The following is a 19,492-nucleotide window of genomic DNA, read 5'->3' on the forward strand; positions in this document are numbered from 1 at the left end:
ATACACATCCCATACTGCACTTACAGAGCAGAGTGTGCTGTCCCCTAATACTACCCCATCACTAACATGAAGAAACCATATTCCTTGTAGAAAAGCTGCTTGGTAATCCAGGGGCTTCTACACACAGCCTCTTGCATGGCCAACTCCCCTTACTTTTTATTCTTTTTCTAACTGGTAACAGACACAAAAGCAGAGACTTTGCCTTAAAAATAAGACCAGAGCATTTGAAAATACCATCTGTAGAGATCATTCCATCTAATTACCTCACAAAAGTTAGGAAAATCCTGATCCAGAGGGCAGAAGCTGAGGAAGCTAATTTGAAGTGCGTTGCCATCTCACCTCCGAGCCCAGTTCACTGACCTCATCAGCCCCCAGCTAAGAAACATCACATTTGCTTTAGGAATGAACTGCCAACTGCTGAAGGGAACCAGCAGAGCGGCTGGATACAGACCTTGCATCTGGTAGCTGTACGGTGCCTGTCCAGGTTGAGGGGTGCCAAAGCTCGTGCCGTAGCTGAGAAATCCCGTCTGTCCGGGTGATTGAGACTGTGACAATCCACCTTCCGTCTTGATGCCTGCCCACAATGCACCTAAATCAGTTAGTGACAGCTGATCTATCTGTTCCTCTTCAGAAGCTGGTAAATATAGACAAGCACACCCCACCACTGCCAGTCAAATGCCCCCTTCCATTCTTCAGCAGGACGACAAGGTACGAATGGTTACAGTTGGAGGCCGTAAACCACAAGGTCAATTTCTTAAAAAATTGTTTTGAATGTATTCGCACGATTCTCTCTGATTTTCCTGCACTCAGCTTTCTAGAAAGCAGAACTCTTGAGAAATTATGGAATCATTTCCATAATTCATTTTGTTATTTCACTAGAATAGGTCACTCTGTCATACTCAAGAAATAATCACAATGAAAGGTTGATCCCACAGTTCCACAATCTCTAAATCTCCTTTTCCCCTGAGAAGTAGCTACTGAGTTCCTACCACCGCCCGCCATCTTTTTTTCTCAACTTTGATGCTAGTACACAAGACATTTTGAAGTCAAAGAAAGCAATACAGAGTCAACACAATAGGGAGCTTTCCTCAGAGTATCTAAATCAATGGCTCTCAGCTTTCCTAAAGCTGTGACCTTAATACAGTTCCTCTTGCTGTGGTGACCTCCAACCATAAAACTGTTTGATAACTACTTCATCTCCATAACACTGCTATTGTTGTGAATCTGAATCCTAATGTAAAGATCTGATACGTGACCCTCTTGGGGGGTCACAACCCATAGACGAAGAGCCATAAATCTAGATCTTTCTGGAAAGGAAGCATTAAATAGTAGAATGTCAAAGAACTGAACCTCAAAAACAGTGATTAAGAAACCTATGGATGTGGCCAGTGGTACCTTTTATCCTGACTTATTTTCAAACATTTAAGTGTAATTCTTCTAAATGAGGCTAAAGTACACCTTCATCTATGTTATTATGTAAATGCAAGTTTATACTTTGTAGGATTACAGAAAAACAAGTTACTGTGGTCCTCGAATACTTCCCAAAGCACAGGATGGTGCACTCATTCCAGGTTGGGACTTGGCAACACGGAGGTAGGTCACTGGTCTTAATTCTAAGTAAGGGCAGCCATGCAAATGAACAACTGTCCTCACCTCCCACAAAGAGAAGACAGAAACATTCCCACCAAAAGAATTCACATTTTTCAATAATCTTGGTTTTTCCTGAAGATAAATTATATCTTTAGGATCTAGGATACACAGTAGTCTGGCTGTTCACTTCCATTTTAGGGGAATTTCATCAGTAGAATAGAGTTAGGTAATTATCCTACGGCAGTGGAAGAACCTGACTTGGCTGGGAGAGGGGATTTTTCATTTCTTGAGTATTTCTGAATACTTCATGATGACCTTGACACTGCAGACTTAGTACAATCTCAACATGGAAACCTGTGATGTGCTATGTAAGGGTAATTTCAGTCAATGAACAATTCAAAACATGTAAATAATCCCTGGAAACACACCTGCCCTAGACAGGTGGCTGGATAGTTCTAGAAACTCCCTTATTTCCATTGTGCCACCAGTAGGGACTTTCCCCCATCATTCTCCACTCACAGGAATCCTGGTCTCTTTCCAGCCCTAACTGGACTGCCTGCTTTTACCCTAGACTTTTTATCCCTGACTCGGGATGCCAAAATGGGTAAGAACAGACTTGGAGAAGCAAGAGGAGGTGAAAGACACTAGTCTACTGGTGGGCAGAAACCCCATTTTCCTAGGAACCTGTAGGCAGATGAGTGATGGGTGGGAATAACCCATAACAAATTCTTTTTATATCGCATCTGCTATTCTTGCTATGAAAATCTCCTGCCCCACTGTGGCTGCCCAGGGAGAAGACTAAAAAGAAGAAAGTGAAAAGGGCAGGAGGGCAGTGAGGGGGAATACAGGGAAGTCCATGGGCAGGACAAGCAATCTTCTACAAATTTAATTCCAAGCCCACAGCCTTTCATTCATATTGCAGCACACAAGCTGAGCAATGCATATGATGGGTTTCCCTCATCCCCGGGGTAGTATAAAGGACTACTAGGGGACAAAAAATGATCCATTATCTACTACAGTGAAAAACTCTGGATGAAAGTCACGGAAATGAAAGACAATTTTAGAAAGTTCTTTTTAATGCTGTTTCTAAAGCCTGCTTCTAAAGAACCAGCAAGCTAGATGGCATTGTAAGTCACACTTGATTTCCATGTATTTTGAAAGAAACTAATAAATGATCAAATTGCTTGAAGTCAGGAGACAGTGATGGATGGAAGAAAGTTGCTTAGCTTCTAAGGAGTGGTAAAATGCTTTAACAGAGCAGTGACACTTTCAGTAGATTGCTGGAAGGTACATGACACAAAAATTATACCTACCAAAGTCTAATGGAGCAGCTGTCAAGCGCTATCAGTTATATTGCCTATGGTAGGACCAAGTCTTTTAGTCTTTTTCTATGATACTCATACTTTTTCTTGGTCATTCTGTGGGGCTTTTCCTCAATAAAATGTCCCATATTAATATATTTTATTTGATTTAATTGGCTGAAAAATCGCAATCACAACTCACAGAAGAAATTTGAAGTCTTTTGTAAATAGAACTTTGGGGTTTGGATAGATTTACTTTTAATTTACAGGTACTGACCCCACGACAAGTGAGTTAAATTACACCAAGATAAAGATAATCTCCAGGTGGGAAGGAGCAAATGGCTGAGCTTTGAATGTTTCCTGATCCGAGGCTTCAAAGGGCAGTGCTGGAGGTGATATATAGATCACTTTCCCTAACGGGTGATAATGCTGAAATTTGATCATGTAACCACCCCCAGGTTCGGGGCAAGCAAGAGTTTGTTGAATTCTGCATGTACTTCCTTAATCATAGCTGGGTATCTGATAAACAGGAAATGGATCTTTACCCCAAAAGACTTCATTCATAGAAGTTTTATCACAAATATGCACAAAAATGCTTTGGATTCCGGAGTCAAGGGCTCAGATGCCAAATTCAGATATAAGCAGAGAGAAAGGTGAACAAGGGGCCTATGACCCAGGCAACCTGTTCACCACCTCTGACCTCAGGGTAAGAGGTCACTGTCTTCACAGAGCTCACTGGCAAGAATTATAGAGATTTTATAATAAATGGGTGACAGTGCTTTGTGAAGTAGACCAACAGCCTCATTCTTGAAGTGCTACTTGAGCACGAAGCATCGTTCCCCCCCCCCAGAACATACCATGAGAGTAATGGCCCCGTGACTCACCGTAGGAGGAAATTCCATAGTGCTGCCCCGGCTGTGGGTACGTGGCGTAGGCTGTGGCTTGTTGCATTCCTGTGGTAAACTGTGTTTGCCCATATGCAGCCATAGTTTGTGAGGAAGGGGTAGGGAGAATATGTGGGTATGGTCTGCTATTTGTCAGGAATGACAGAAAATAGAAAGCCCATGCATTAGATGGAAACATGCAAGGTAACAGTAGACAACTGCATCACAAATTCCAGTTAACGAGTCTCTTACAGCCCGACTTCCCACCAGCACTGACAAAGCACTTCAAAGCACTCCAGTGCTACCAACAGTACTTAAAATAAACTCGCATATACGTGTATCTAATTAAGCCTCTAGAAAATCCACTTCTCAAATTAAGATGTAACATGGGCATAGACATGACTTAGAATAAGGTCTACGCAGAAAACTCACGTATTGATTAAGAGAAAATACATCTTACTTGGAAGGATAAATCTGTGGTGGAGAGAATGGGTGAGCTGGTCTTGGACTAAAGCTGCTGCTTCCAAGAGCTGAGGAAAAGGAACATACATAGAGCACACGCAGTGAGTCAGGGAACCCAAGGATCACACTAAGCATGCCAGAACCTCAACACATAAACAATTTAACACTGGCGTGGCATGACCTATGACATTGCCGTAGAAAATGATGAGCATCTGACCTCCGTGATCTGTTAGACTGGGTGAGTTCATACAGGAGGTCAAAGAGGGCTAGAGAGCTGTCTCTTCAGAGAAGAGCAGAGATGAACGGCTCTTCCAGAGGACACAGGTTTGATCCCCAGCACCCACCCACACGTTGGCTAACAACCATATGTAAACTCAGGTCTGGGGGATCTGATACCTTATGATGGCCTCCTCTGGCCATGCACACACATGGTGTAGAGACACATGCATGTGACACACCCATACACTTAAAATAAATAGAACCCTTTAAAAAGTTTGGGTACATACATGCTTATTGAAATAAGTCTGATCTTAAATAGACTTTTTAAAAATGTGGATACAGCCATAAATACTCTTAAAAGTGCTTTGACCATGAAGTGCCGTCTCCCGCAGGAAAGCCAGGTTGAATCAGAGGGAGTAAGCTGATAGGCCCCTTGCTTATTGTCCGTATGCGTCAGGAACACACAAACCTCAAAGTGTATCAGCAAGAAGCATAGTCTAATCTCTCAGGGAATGACTGCCATTTGCCTGTGCTGGTTTAACAATGCATTCCAACAGCCATCTTTAATGTCTCAGGTTGCCTAGCCTGCTTGTTCTTGGGCTCCCTTGTGTGTTCCCGTCCTGTTAATGGGATATATTCTTCTTAGATATTTGAGCAAACATTTTTTTCTCCCTAAGGAAGCAGTCAGCATTAAAGCTAAACTTACTTTCTTTTAATCAGATTTTCTCGACACTGGATGTTTCAAAAATTTACCAGCCTTCTATCAAATGTTCTTAAATACTCATTCAAATTTAAAAAAGCAAAAACCCATTTTCAGTTGGATAAGGGTTTAAAAAGTTGGCTGCTGTTATAAGTAGGACGAAATGCATTCATTTGTGACTACATATTCCCCCTCAGACTCCCCAATGTTCCCCTGGCTAAATGCACAATGTGGGTGCAGTTCCTAGAGACTGTGACACGGCTGTTTTCTTCTCCCATTACTGACCACTGTCATCAGGAGGTCTGTCATATAGCATCTCCCTCCCACACTCAATGTCAAGTCTTGTGCTCTCAGAGAGTCATGTACTTTGTCATTTGTCCCATAATGCACTTATGCTTGTCACATTTCATTTCGCAATGGGTGCTTGGGAGAGGAGTGAGTAGGAGATTTTGATTAGAACCTCGGAAGAGATAAGCTATTCTTCTCCATCCAAATAAATCAGACTGAGTCCAGGGACAGCCAACAGGTCAGGGTACACTCTAGTCACACACACTGTCAGATTCCCACCAACGCTGTCACCTTAGAAGAGACAGAATCTACATGAAAGCCATGGCAGGACAAACTTGTTTTGGTTACTTACTGAATAACTACTTGGTCCCAACCCCCCTGCAGGATGCTGCAGGAGCAATCATGGCAAGACAAGCCCTGTCCTCCCCATGGGGAGTTTTGTGAAATGCTTCAGTTTCGAGAAGGAGGAATTGGTGACCGAACACTTAGACTGTGAGGGACTCCTAACACTTGTGTGGGTCACTGGTGAGGACAAGTTCTTGCACTCCCCTTCTTCTCTAGGCATAAAATGAGGCCAAGGGCAAAGCAGACGGTGTCTATAGGTTGCTGGGAAGAATTATTTCCCCTGGACAATCAGAATTAAAAATAACTGTTTATAGAAACAAATGCCAAATGCCACCTACTAACAGAAGCTGCAGAGGCCCCCTTTTATTCTTTTCTAGCTCTAGGTCAGTTTTCCAACTCCTGGGTCTCCATTCCTTGAAAGATCATGTTCTCAGTAAGTTACACCCAACCATGTTTTTTCAAAGAAACCAGGGAGATACACTTGTCTGTCACACAGTAAGTCTGTGAAGTGTGCATTTAAAGTATATGCACTGTGTGTACACACACACACACACACACACACACACACACACACACAAATAATGAGACCTGGGGGTACTGGGTGTGAAATCTGATATAGATCCTGAGTCAGAATTTAACTTCAGCTCAAATTTGAATCCCAGCTCTCAAGTCCTTCACCGCCAGCTTCCACTAATGAGGCTGACAGTGCTTGCTTCTAGCTAGGCCTCATAGGAGCCTCATGAAGCCTAGGGGAGAAGATTCACAGGAAGTGGTTCATACGGTGTTTGTATAAATAAAGGATCTTCTTGAATCCTCGCCATCCATCTGTCCCTAACCTTGTCCTTCTTTCCACTATTGACATGGTAGGTGTGTACATGTGTGCATGTGTGTGCAAGTGTGTGTAGAGGCAAAGGCTAGAGGCTAACCTTGGGTATCTGCCCTCAGGCAATGACCACTTTAGTTTGTGAGACGGGGTCTCTGACATGCTTGGAATCATAGATTAGGCTGACAGGCCAGCGAGTCCCAGCGTCAGCTTAACTCCCTCTCTACAGGACTAAGATTCCAAGCACAGGTCGAACTTAAGTCTTCATCCTTGCACACAAGTACTTTCCTCAATGAGTCATCTCCCCCAGCCTCTCCTCTGTAGACACAATCACTAGCTGTCCAGAAAATGATACAACTTTTGACCCATGAAGTGTTCAGGATACATAGAAGTAATATCTTTGAAGATGAGGGTGGGGATACAAGCACACCAACCTTTGAACCCATCTCCTATGGTCTCTTTCCATCAAAGCATACATTCATCTCACATCCCACATGGAAACTCAGAAACCTCAGTCACCATCCCAGGTCCTTCCGTCATTCATACCGAATCCTGAAGCAGCCTGTTGATCTAGTCATGACGCACACCCAGCCCTCATCCAGGACTCAGGCCCTGCTTTAACTTCTCACCATGCCACACTGAGATGGCAACAGCCATGTGAACACTTGCCTCATGTTCCACTTAGGGACAGCCACCATCAATCACCCCCCCTGCCCTCCCTCCTCCCACCCCACCCCACCCTCAATCCATCACCACGGAGACAGTGCTTCAGTGAAGGTGCTCACAGTCCTGTGGCACTCACATTATTCAAGGAATAACTAAATTCCTTGGCAGAGGATTTGAGGAGACCGAGGCTTCCATATCCTGCTGTTTCTGGTACAATGCAACAGGCCTGGACTTCAGGACTCCTATATGCATTGTTCATTTTACATATGTTCTTGACGTTCTTCAAGATACACCCCCTGCCTTACAATTCTTTTCTTCCCTCTGGTTGACAAACCTACCACCACAGAGACTTCAAAGAGACTTCTTCAGGGTAAAATCTTTCTGTGTACTTTCTTGGAACATAGCCCATATCTGCAGAGCACCACTAGGCACATTGCATTCTGGTTAGTGCAATTTCATTACTTTTCTCTACAAACTATGAGCTTCGGGGGCTGCAGATGGCTCATGTCTGTTTTCTTAGTACCTTGATAGGATCTAGCACATTACTTATGTCATAAGAATGAGATCATGGCCTGTGAAATAGTGAAATAGTTCAATCCCTGGGATCCGCATGATGTGTAACTCTAGCAATCTGTCCTCTGATCTTCATATGCATGTATGGCACAAGTGTGGGCACATAGATAAATATATACATGCATACCCACACACACAAAGTATGAAAAATAAAACAAAATTGCCATCATATACAAGGTGGATCTTAAAAGCTGAACTGAAGGACGGCTCTGATGTTCTAGGCTACGCATCGTGAGCCTGACCTGTAAACCGGAGAAAACAGTATCTCTGAACTGTGAATAGCCATGAAGACTTGCTGCTATTCCCTAAGTGAGTGCACTTACAACTACTGTGGCGTTCAACTGCCACATAACCTAAGAGTCCAGCAAGTATCTGGTAGCCTACAGCCAAGTGTCCACCATGTTATACCACAAGTACCCTTCCCTTAATTGGGTAAACTGCTTTTACGACACTAATCCAGGAATCCCAGTTGGTTTTAATGTCCTGAAACCAAACTAACTGAGAGCAAATGGGATGACTAGAGTTATGTTATGAGGGTAGAAACAAGAGTCACCTTATCCATTCACTAACTTTAAATGACAGGACTTACAGAGCCCTGGAGACAAGACTATGCATATGCCTTATTAGCTAGCATGTTCGTGATTGTTCCATTCTTTCTCTTTCTTCTGCTATACAATGCGAAGAAGCTCCCACGATCTTGTTGTGGGGAGAGGAGAATTCAAAGTTAATAACAACCTCAAGCCTGTGAGTCCACCGAGCAGATTGAGAGTGCACAGAAGTCTCCTGTTTTCAGTCTATACTTCCAGAAGGCAGCCCGGCCCTCGTTGGCAATATAGCCCTCAGTCAGATCAAAATACTCAAAACACTTCAAAGCACTAAAATCTGACAACTTCCTGCTTCCACTCCTTCATTGCTCTGCTTTAGTCCCCCACATGGATCAATGTGAGAAGGCTCCTCGCATGTCTCCACTGCAGGAAAGTACCTCGGCAAGGAATATGCAGTCAAGTTCTGAAATCTGTCTTCATAGATGAAGGGATGCCTCCTGTTTCAAGGGCCCTTCCTGGCCAGTGGCCACACAAGAGAGCAGGTTTGGGGGACCTGTGAGTACCCCAGTGGGCTTGCTGAAATGTATAGACTAGAAGACAGTCTAGATCAGCTCTACCCAGCCTATCTTTTCTTCTTTCTCCACAATTTTACCCTAACAAGATCCTGACTGCTGACTGTGACTCGTGGCCCACCGTCTCCTCCAGGAAGATGTGAGGAACCAGTCAACTTTCTTCTGAACTAGGGAAATTCGGATCTCCTGAGTCTACTGTGTCTCCATAAAGCCCTTTCCATGCAATGGAAAGGCATGCGTGCGTGCATGTGATGTGGGGAGGACAGAGGCAAACATCAGGTCGTCCTCAACCACTTCTCTATCCTATTTTTTGAAAATGCATGCTTCAAGTTTTACATGGCCACAGAAAATCAAAATTATGTTTCAAGCTTCTGGGACAAGGATCTGGCTGCTGTGTTATCCCTCAGTCCCAAAAGGAAAACTCCTTCTTCCACTCACCATGGACTATGTTCAGATGACCCTGTGAGTCATCAACCACTTTTTTACTGTCCTGTGAACACCTTTCATTTGCTTTAAAATTAGAGCCTCAAACTTACATATTTTCAGAACCAGCTAATAAGGAAACCATACTTATCATTCATAAAGTTTTTCTCTCTAAATGGCACACTATTTTCCATTTTTGATACCACTAGAAAATGAATGTTTGATTCCATATAACAAATTTAGATTTGGGGGACCTGACAGGCTACAAACACATTGTTTATAGTCCTCGCAGACATTAAATCTGTTAAGTGACTAAAATAATGGTGCCAGGGATGGAAAGAGAACTTAGAGATAAAGCACTGGGTGGTGAGCCTAAAGACCTGAGTTTGACCCCTGGGACCTCCACAGTGGAAGGAGAGAATACATTCTTGATGGTTGGTCTCTGACCTCTATACAATGGCATATAAGTGTGTATACATGCATGAGTACACACACACACACACACACACACACACACACACACACACACTTAACTAGCCCATTAGTTAACTACTTTGTACTGGTAATGAGTAAATGAGCAAAACATCACAATTATTTCAAACACAATAAACAACAGTTTTCAAGTCCACCACATGCCTGGGCAAATGGAGCAGTCTCGTCTAGTGTCCCCACACAGAGGGTCGGAATGGAAGTGGCACTAGCACCATCAGAGTGGCCCTGAACCTTCTTCTCCTTGCTGACTTCTGCTCCTTATAGCTTTACCCCACTCCCCAGGTCACCAAGTACTTCACTCTTTTTCCTCATATAAAGACTCTAGAAAACAGGATCTTTTCTAGATTCCGCAATGTATCCCTGCATCTGTACCTCAGCTCTGTTCTGGGGTCTTGCTTTTCCTATGTATTTTCCCAAAATAGCAGCTGCCACGTGTTAGAGTCAAGGTATTCTAAGGACCCCAGCCAAGCATTTCGTCAAGGCATTTGTCCTATGCTTCTGGAAAAGCTTTCATTTTCTGTAGCTCTTCACCATCCCCACGTAGACTACTCCTAGACACTCCCTTGCATCGGGAATGTCGTTGGTTATCTGGCAGTATCTCCCCAACCCCCCAGGTCCCAATGTCAGTATCCGGGAACTTCTCTTTTTCTGTCCAGGTCTCCACTCTGTCTCAAGACCATAGTCCAAGCTTTTTATTTCTCCGTTTCACATCTCAAACCACAAGAACATTGGCCATTTCCTTCCTTTATTTGGGAACATGTAACAAGCACCACTAATGCACTCAATATTATCATTACCGGCACTGTAAGTGTGGCTAGTACCAAGAAACTCTGCTCATAGGACCACACCATAAACAGGAAGACAGAGAACGAAAAAGAATTTCAAAAGTACTGACAAAGGCTAAGCAGAGAACTGAGTGTAGAACTGTGCAGTGCCATCCCACTGGGTTGGAGATTAGGGGAGACTATTTCTTTCCAGAATGTCCATCCCCCTGTACCCATTTTACATCTTCCAAGGCCATCATGAGATGCAGGACTCTTGGCCCTTTGTCTCCTGTCAAGTTATTATCGGCTTGTATCTTCTCTGTGGAGGCAGCTGAAGTCAGGATAACTACTCTATTCTATTAGCTCTTTTAAATCCTCTCAGTTCTTTTACCTCTATTCCCCCCACCCCCATCCTATCTCCACATTCCAGACTCTGGGTCAAACTAAAGGTCTTTCCACTTGGGTTGCTAAGCCTTAAAGCAGTGGTTCTCAACCTTCCGAGCATTGTGAGCCTTCAATACAGTTTCTAGTGTTGTGATGACCCCAGCCAAACATTGTTTCATTGTTACTTCATAACTGTAATTCTGCTACTGTTAGAAATCGTGATGTAGATATCTCTTCCGACTGTATCTGACATGTGACCCCTAGAGATTGAGAACCACTGCTCTAAAGGGAAAACCTACTGGGTGAATACATAGTCCGAGCTCAAGAGCTCCAGCTTTGTTGGGACCTCTGACCGCTCTCTGTCCTCTTTCACATTTGTAAGTTGCCAGCTGCCTGGCCTGTGTGTTCCTAGTCTCAATGGCACGTCCTTTTTCTCTTCCAACTCTGCAAATTCACAGGTCTCACTAATCCTCACTCTTCAGAGGAAAACGTGGCCTGAATTCACTACTCACTTATCCATGTGTTACTTTACTGTGCAAAGATGACTCCCCTGACACAGATGTCAAAAGTACAAAGCTAACAAGGGACAGAGTCTGTTACCCTCCTCTAATAAGGCTGGCTAATTTGTGATTTACTACTACTACTTTTTGAATCTATAAAAACCCAATAAAGAAACTCGGGGAAAATAAAAAAAAAATAACAGAAAAAAATCAAAATGAATCTCGTTACCCAGATGCAAAATGGAATACCCATATCCCTTATACCTAGAAACATATTCCTGTGAAGAAACTGCCTATCTTTAAAAATAAAACAGTGATTACACTAAAGATATTACCCTTTTATTTTTTATTACTTTATTTCATTTTGGTTTTGTGGGACAGACATTCTCTGTGTAGCCCTGGTTGTCCTGAAAGTCACACTGTAGACCAGGGTGGCCTTGAACTCAGAGCACTGCTTGCCTCTGGTTCTGAGTCTTGGGACTAAAGCCACACACACTGTAGGTTTCCCGGATCAGACTCTATAGAAGCTGCCCTTTCACTTCACAGAACTAAGACTTTCTCAGGTCATCGTTTTGTTTGTTTGGTGTGTGTGTGTTTCTACATATACATTGTATATAAGTGTTTTTGCATGTACACACTTACACATGTGTGTAATGGATGTGTAGAAAGGAATCTGCCATATAGACAGTGCTTCTTTTAAATTCCATTTTGCTTTCACTTCTAGTTCAATATTCACATATCATCTTTAATCTTTTCTGTTGCATGGGATTATGTATCCAGCCAACACACACCACACACACACACACACACACACACACACACACAAACGAGGAGGGTGGTTTCTGGCTCTTGTCTTCAACCTTAACAAATTCCACTAGCCTTACCATCAGGTGTCTCTCAAGTTCCCATCTGAAAACCTTTGGAGTGTTAGTGCTTAATAAATCCGGCATCTTCAGGTAGCTCATATTCTCATCCTGTTGGAATTATAGGGCAGGACATATGCCGAACTCTACTTCTCTCTGTCTTGCTAGACTGACCCGAAGGCCATTGGTCATGGATGACTTAAACTTTACCTCATAAATGTATTGCATCCCTCATGTTCCCATTCCCATTGCCAGAATTTTACTGCAATTCTTCAATATTTCTTAATTAAATCAATGAAGAACTTTAAAACCAGCCTCTCACTTGGATTCAGGTGTCTCCAAATACATTGTCCCTGTGCTCATAACTATGACTAATTAAGTGTCAGCCTGTCCTGTGGTGTTTCCCATTGCACAGAGCCTAAAACTTTTCCAGGCAAAACATGGCGGTCTTCTTGGACTCTGAAACCACTCCTTCTGTAGTACATCCACATTGCCAACAAAGTACCCATTGGGAATGTCTGTCCATTTTCAACTCGCACAACTCATTGTCAACTCAGTGTCCTCTGTACTATGGTCCCCGTCAAGGGGGTGGCCAATCGGTCAGTATCCCCTTCCATGGTTCAATGTGAGCTTTTGCTCCTTGTTTCCGAGTTCTGAGTGTAACATGTAGTCTGGGATGTCTTTTCTTTCTTTTTTTTTTTATAGATTTATTCATTTATTATATAAATAAACGACACTGTAGCTGTCTTCAGATACACCAGAAAAAGGCATCAGATCCCATTACAGATGGTTGTGAGCTACCATGTGGTTGCTGGGAATTGAACTCAGGACCTCTGGAAGAGCAGTCGGTGCTCTTAACCGCTGAGCCACCTCTCCAGCCCTGGGATGTCTTTTCTAATAGGCTACCTTGGCCTGATCTCTACCAGATCCCCACATGGGTGCTCATCAAACCTGGTTCTTCGCTCTGCTATTATCAAACCACTGGGATAATTTTTCAGTTGTTCATCCCATTATGCCCTGAGCTGGGGCCATTTTCATATATCTATGAATTTATGATGGCACAAATCACATTGCCCGGAGGAGCCAGATCCTATCACATGTATGTTGAAAGAAGAAACTGACATAATGCACTATGTTATTGTCTTATCGCTCCCATCTGATATCATTAGTACCAAAATTGTGAGTGTCTACTTAATTTTATATCTGCATGTAAGTTCTTCCCCCTGTGGTTTGTTGTAAATATATGATTGTGAGAACTTGACCATCAGTCATAAATCTGAGAAGGCAGAACGCTTCTAAAACACAGATCTTAAAAACAGAGCAGACTTTGAAAACAGCAGACAATACAACAAAGGTATACAATTTAAGGACTGCCTCTGACAGAAATCATTTTTCAATAAAATAATACACACTGGGTGGCGTGGCAAGTGTGGGACAAAGGTCTCACAGGAGGTTACTGTCACTATTAAGTTCTAAGGAGTGTTTCCATTCTGACATACATGAAGTGTGTACTGTTTGCTAGTGGAATGTGCTAGTGTGGGAGTAAGGAAAACCTAGAAATACATCACAGTTGCACACAGTCAACCCAACATAGACCTTCTTCAGATGAGAGTCAGGTTTGATGGTACTGAGTCTACTTAAGATGTTTTCAAGAGTCAATTTTTACATATACAAACTTACATGATCAGAAAAAAAAAGAAACGAATGAATGGAGAAGCATCGTTCACATGTAAAGTTAATTTGATTGAAGAGGGGAGAAGAAAAGTCCATTTATCTTTGGACAACCATATTGCTTGCAAACACGTCAGAGGGATACGAAGCCTGGAACTGTCCATTTGTTATTTGGAGGAGAGCTGTGTCTTGCATCTGTGTCTGAGAATACTCACTGACATAAACATATATACTCATATAATAAGGTCGGAAATACAATGCTTAGTGCGAATGGGAAAATCTCATTTTTGTTCCTTACCTGAACCTGAGAAACTGTCTAAAGACCCGTCTGCTGCTGTTGAAGCTATTTCGCTGCTGCTCATTGGTTCTGTTTTAACTACAAAAGTAAACACATACCATATACCGAATTAGTAGAGAGAAAAAATAACATCCAAAATAATGAGAAAAAACTTTAAATGCAATATGTTCACACTTGGATGTAAACCAGATTTTTTAATAGAGTCTCTTTTGAAAAACTCACATGTTAATTTTTTTCTCTATAAGAATGTCCATTTTTCTGTTACAAATTACCCTTTAGATTAGTGGTTCCAACCTTCCTAATGATGCAACACTTTAATACAATTTTTCATGCTGTGGTGACCCCAACCATAAAATTATTTCATTGCTATTTCATAACTATAATTTTGCAACTAATATTAATCATAATGCAAATATCTGATATTTGGTATGTAACCCCTGTGAAGTTGAGACCCAGAGGTTGAGAAACACTCCTTTAAAGGGTGGATCAAATTCATTTTTACAGTATATACTTACTAATTTGTGTATTAGTAAAAATATTACAATATATAATATACAATCTGAAATTACTTTTTTGGTGTTTGTACAAAATCTGTTATTTAGTCAAGCAATAAGAAAGAAAAATTTAAAAGATTTGAAGAAGTAGGGGAAAATAAGTGGCCATTTTTAAGCCTAGCAGGTTCTATGGTGATTTTGAACATGTATGTTCATTTATATGCACATATTACTATTATTACTACTACTATCTCTACTACTACAGACACACACACACACACACACACACACACACAAAGAGAGAGAGAGAGAGACAGAGAGAGAGAGAGAGAGAGAGAGAGAGAGAGAGAGAGAGAGAGAAGAGTTCTTTAGATAATTAGTACGGTGCAGACTCACAGACTCAACCTTAATTTAATAATTTAATAAACTCCTATCACCACACCATTTCATATGGTCAATTCATCAATCTTTATTTGCACTATGAAGAAAAAAGAAATTTTCTCATTTCAAAATAATATTGATAAAAGATACTGTGGAGCATATATAATATCTTTTTCTCAATTTAGGTTACAGAATGTCCACAGAACCCACTCCCAACAGTCTGACAGAGCCAAGGTGCTTCAGAACTCAGCACATCTGCCTTTTCCTCCCCGGGTTCAGAATCCCTTTTGTAGAACACCATCACTGGACTGCTCCTAACCTATGTGTCAAGTAACTTATTCTCTATTCCAAATGAATTAATACTGTAAAGTTGACTGAGACTCTATGTTCCCTAAGTGAAGCTTCTGACCAGAGTATTCAGAGACAGAGGCTCCTTCCTCAAAGTAAGACCATTCTGGGATGGGAGAAAGTGACGGAGAAATAGCTCTTCTGTCTCAGGATGTCTCCAAGCTCTCCAAAACACTTGGCAGAGGACTCATGCAGCTCAAGTCCTGGCCCTGGGCATTTTGCACACACACACACACACACACACACACACACACACACACACACACACACACATGCACATGCACACGTGCACACACACGCATACCCCCCAGCCCCGAGACTAATGGAAATCATTCTGCCTGATTGTTTTCATGTAGACCACACAACAGTGAGACTCGAGTTCTGACTCAAGTTTTCACTTCTGTGCCAGTTGTTTTGGGTTAGAAGTCTTAGTTGACGCTAATGCATGCTGACAGAAGCCTGCCGTTCCCTTCTTCCTCCCATGCCACCAGCCACCTAATGTTCTGGCTCTTCATAACCATGACATTGCCACCACAGCTGTAGAAAAGCCAATGGTAACTACAAGGAGGTTTCCTGCACAAGATGCCCCAACTGTATTTCATGTTCCTTTAAAGAGCTGACACAAGGCCCTCATCAAATCATGTGATCACATTGGTCTAATCCCCTTTTTAAGCCAATCACCAGTGGGAGACTGAACTCTGAATCAGACTCCTTTTGCTGAGCAAAAGGGTAGATGAAAACTGACTGTGTAAAATGCCTACTTCGGGTCAGCTTTCTTGGATGTTATCATTGTAAGAGACCCTTAGGTACTTATAAGATCTCAGAAACTCCCTAGTCAGGTACTACCTTGTTGTCTCTCTCACATGTAAAACCTGAGCCTAGAGGCTAAAAAGTGCCCAAAACTGTGATTTAATTTGGCAAGTTCCTTTATCATGAGGCCCATGACCAAAGCTCAAGGAAACAATAATAAGACAGTAGCACTTTGCAGAAGTCAGACCCAGGAGAAGGCAGTCCAGGCTTAGTGTCACAGGCTGTGGTTTGATTAGAAAGTAGGACTCTGCCGGTTCCCACCCTCGGAGCTTCCAGACTAGTGAGCTTACTAGATGCTCTCAAGTAGAAATTCCCTGCCAAGATGTCAAGAAAACATGAAGAACCCTTCTACTGTCTTGGTTGTTGGTCCAAATTGATTCTACGTCTGCCAAATCAAAGGCCCATGATTCTATAGCTTGAACTATACAGTTACTCTGAGAAAGTTTACCTCCAACAAAACCCCTTCTATCTCCATTCCCCGGAAGTCTACTTCTCTGCATGATCACACTCAATCAAGTAGCAACTCTTACTACCACCAGGAACTTCAATTGTTCTTGAAATCCATTAAAACTAGGCAAAAAAGAAAGGAAGGAAAGATGATACTCTCTTTGAGGTCCCAAGAACATTGCCTTTTTGCTGTCATTCAAATACAGCCACCTATACACTAAAAACCAGAGCCCTGCTGAATCTAGTTTCTAAAAAGGCTCTCTGTTAAAAAGGAGAGGATCTCCACAGAGTAACTACCAGGATGTGCATGGTTGTATCAGTCCTGTAATCAAATACTTTGATCAACAGAAGCCTAATGATTTATTGTGATGTAAGATATTCTCCAAGGGCTGGGGAGATGGCTCAGTGGATAAGGAGCTTGCTGTATAGGCATGAATACCTGAGTTCATATCTCCAGGATAAACTAAGCATGGTAGCATGCACTTTTAACCTCAGTGCTGGAAACAGAGTGCAGACAGGTAGTTCCCAAGGGCTCTCTAGAACATCTAATCACCTGCTGCTGGGTTTTCTACAGTTTAATTCTTTGGACCTAATTGTCTTTATCACATGATGTCCTTTTTTAATTATTTATGTTACCAAAATGTAAAACAGATTCACAAAATGTTAAGAGAAAGATCTGGTATGTAGAAGAAGCTAAAAATATGCTCATGATCATCACTAATAGAAACAGCAAGCAGTATAAATTCTCCTTTGTGGAATATCTATCTCTTTTCTACTGGAAAGAAGAAATGCTATGAAGTAACATTAAATGTAGCGTTGAAAGTCACAACTTATTACTAATAGTACTTTGATCTAGCTTCACCGCCAAGAATGCAAACCTAGAATAAGGTACCTCACTTTCCTCCTCTGCTACTGGGTATCATAGACTCAGATGAGCATAAAGAGAAATAAAGATCCCAATCCTCTTAGCAGCACACTGGGCCCAGGGGCTGAGCTTTAGAACAACCCTCTCCCTTCTTACAGTATCTCTTTAAGCATGAAAAATTAAAATATTTTTCTCCCACTGGTCGAGTGGGAAAGGAAAGATTAGGAAAATACTCTGCCATGGAACTACATGCCTGGCTTCAAAGGCATTTTGAAGGTACAGAAAATCTGTTAAAATCTATCAGCAGCCCCAGATTAAAGTCAAGCTTACATTGCCAAAAGAAACTCAAGGATCTAACTGGGGGCGTGGGGATCAACCAGTGGGCCTTCCCAAGGAATGTCAAATCAAATTAAGCAAGGTGTCTTAGGAATAACTCAAGCAGGCAGGAGTTAATTATGATTACACTAAGAAAACTAGTGCCTTGGCACTACTGTTGTCAGTGTATGCTTCTTCTGAAGAAGTAGGCCCGCAGGAGATGGAAGGGGTGTGGCCTAGCAGTGACCAGCAGTTTCAGAATAAATGTGGAAATTCTACCATCCTTTACAAAGTAAGCTGACCTGTGAAAACAAGAACCCCTCTTTTTATACTGCAAGTGGAGACTCTTGACTATCAGACCATTGACATGGTGAGATTAGCTATGACAGCAGTCAGCCAACGAGGCCCTGCACTGTAATTCTAGGTCCATCAACTTCTGGATGAACTTTAAATGTTATGGTCATGAGAACACGTCTCCAAACTAACAGGGCCATCAGAGAAGTGTTCAGTCCATTTGACCAGTGATAATTCTCCCATATCTAAGTTCAGTCCCACATAGTAGCTCTGCCTGCTGGACCTGTGCCAGCCTATGCTTTGATGGGCTTGCCCAGAAAAGCACATGGACGTGGTAGGATGGCAGCAGGCTGGGTGAGCATCAGTCCTGAATCCTCTCATCCTCTCTAGTCCCCTCCCCAGTCAGTATCTAACCTCATGTTACTGCAGTCCTTCAACTGGCAGAAGCCCAGACACACAGGGACTTGAGAAATTCACTTTGACAATGCTCTGTTTCCCATGGTTCCTCTCGTGGGAATTCAACTGCATTCATGTAAGCTTGACGAAAACCGTGTCACCTCTAAGAAACATCCCATTTTCCCCTTTCACTCCCTTCCGCCAGACTTACTGAGAACACACATCAACACAGTCTTTCCAAATCCCTGTCTGTTCTCCCCCTCCAACCTCATCAGCCTCATGTGACTGCGCGGAACCCAGGACCTGCCGCCATGTCACGTCTCCACTCTGTGCTGTGTGGTCTCATGCTCTCTCGTGAATTTTATTAAATGGAGTCACAGGATGGGCTACTTGGTGCTCTGCGCAGTGAGCATGATGGAACAGGCTAGTCCTCACGCTTCCACCTAAACAGTCTTTCCTTTTCTCAGTCCCTCGAGATAACCCATTATGGGACAGTCTCTGTCTTCCATTTCTTGTCAAGTGTCTGAACTATCCTCATTGACTCTTTCCCATCTTCCTCAGTCTGCAAAGCTTTCCCTACCCACGTGTCTTCACCATCTATTTGACAGAGTACTGAAGCTGCATTAAATTTGTCCTCTTCCTGCAACATGTCCACTGATTAATTTCAGTTGACAGTTCCTGTCCTTGGTTAGACATTGCTGTCTGCCCCAGCCCTTTATTCCTCAAGTCTCATTCTTCCTGGCTTCCTTTGCACTGATACCTATTGCTTAGTTTCACAG

General features: G+C 42.5%; 1 protein-coding gene across 1 annotated transcript in view; it reads right to left on the bottom strand.

The window, feature by feature from the left end:
* The window catches only part of Eya1 (EYA transcriptional coactivator and phosphatase 1), a 145,443-nt gene that overhangs the window by 103,858 nt on the left and 22,093 nt on the right, over nt 1-19,492 (bottom strand). Inside the window, exons 4-7 of the mRNA XM_032906829.1 lie at nt 14,364-14,441; nt 4,236-4,305; nt 3,776-3,921; nt 452-589 (exon numbers count right to left, since the gene is read on the bottom strand). Coding sequence (XP_032762720.1) covers nt 452-589; nt 3,776-3,921; nt 4,236-4,305; nt 14,364-14,441 — 432 coding nt within the window. The remainder of the gene's footprint in view (nt 1-451; nt 590-3,775; nt 3,922-4,235; nt 4,306-14,363; nt 14,442-19,492) is intronic.

This window comes from Rattus rattus, chromosome 1 (genome assembly GCF_011064425.1).
Source record: "Rattus rattus isolate New Zealand chromosome 1, Rrattus_CSIRO_v1, whole genome shotgun sequence".
NCBI classification, from domain to species: domain Eukaryota; kingdom Metazoa; phylum Chordata; class Mammalia; order Rodentia; family Muridae; genus Rattus; species Rattus rattus.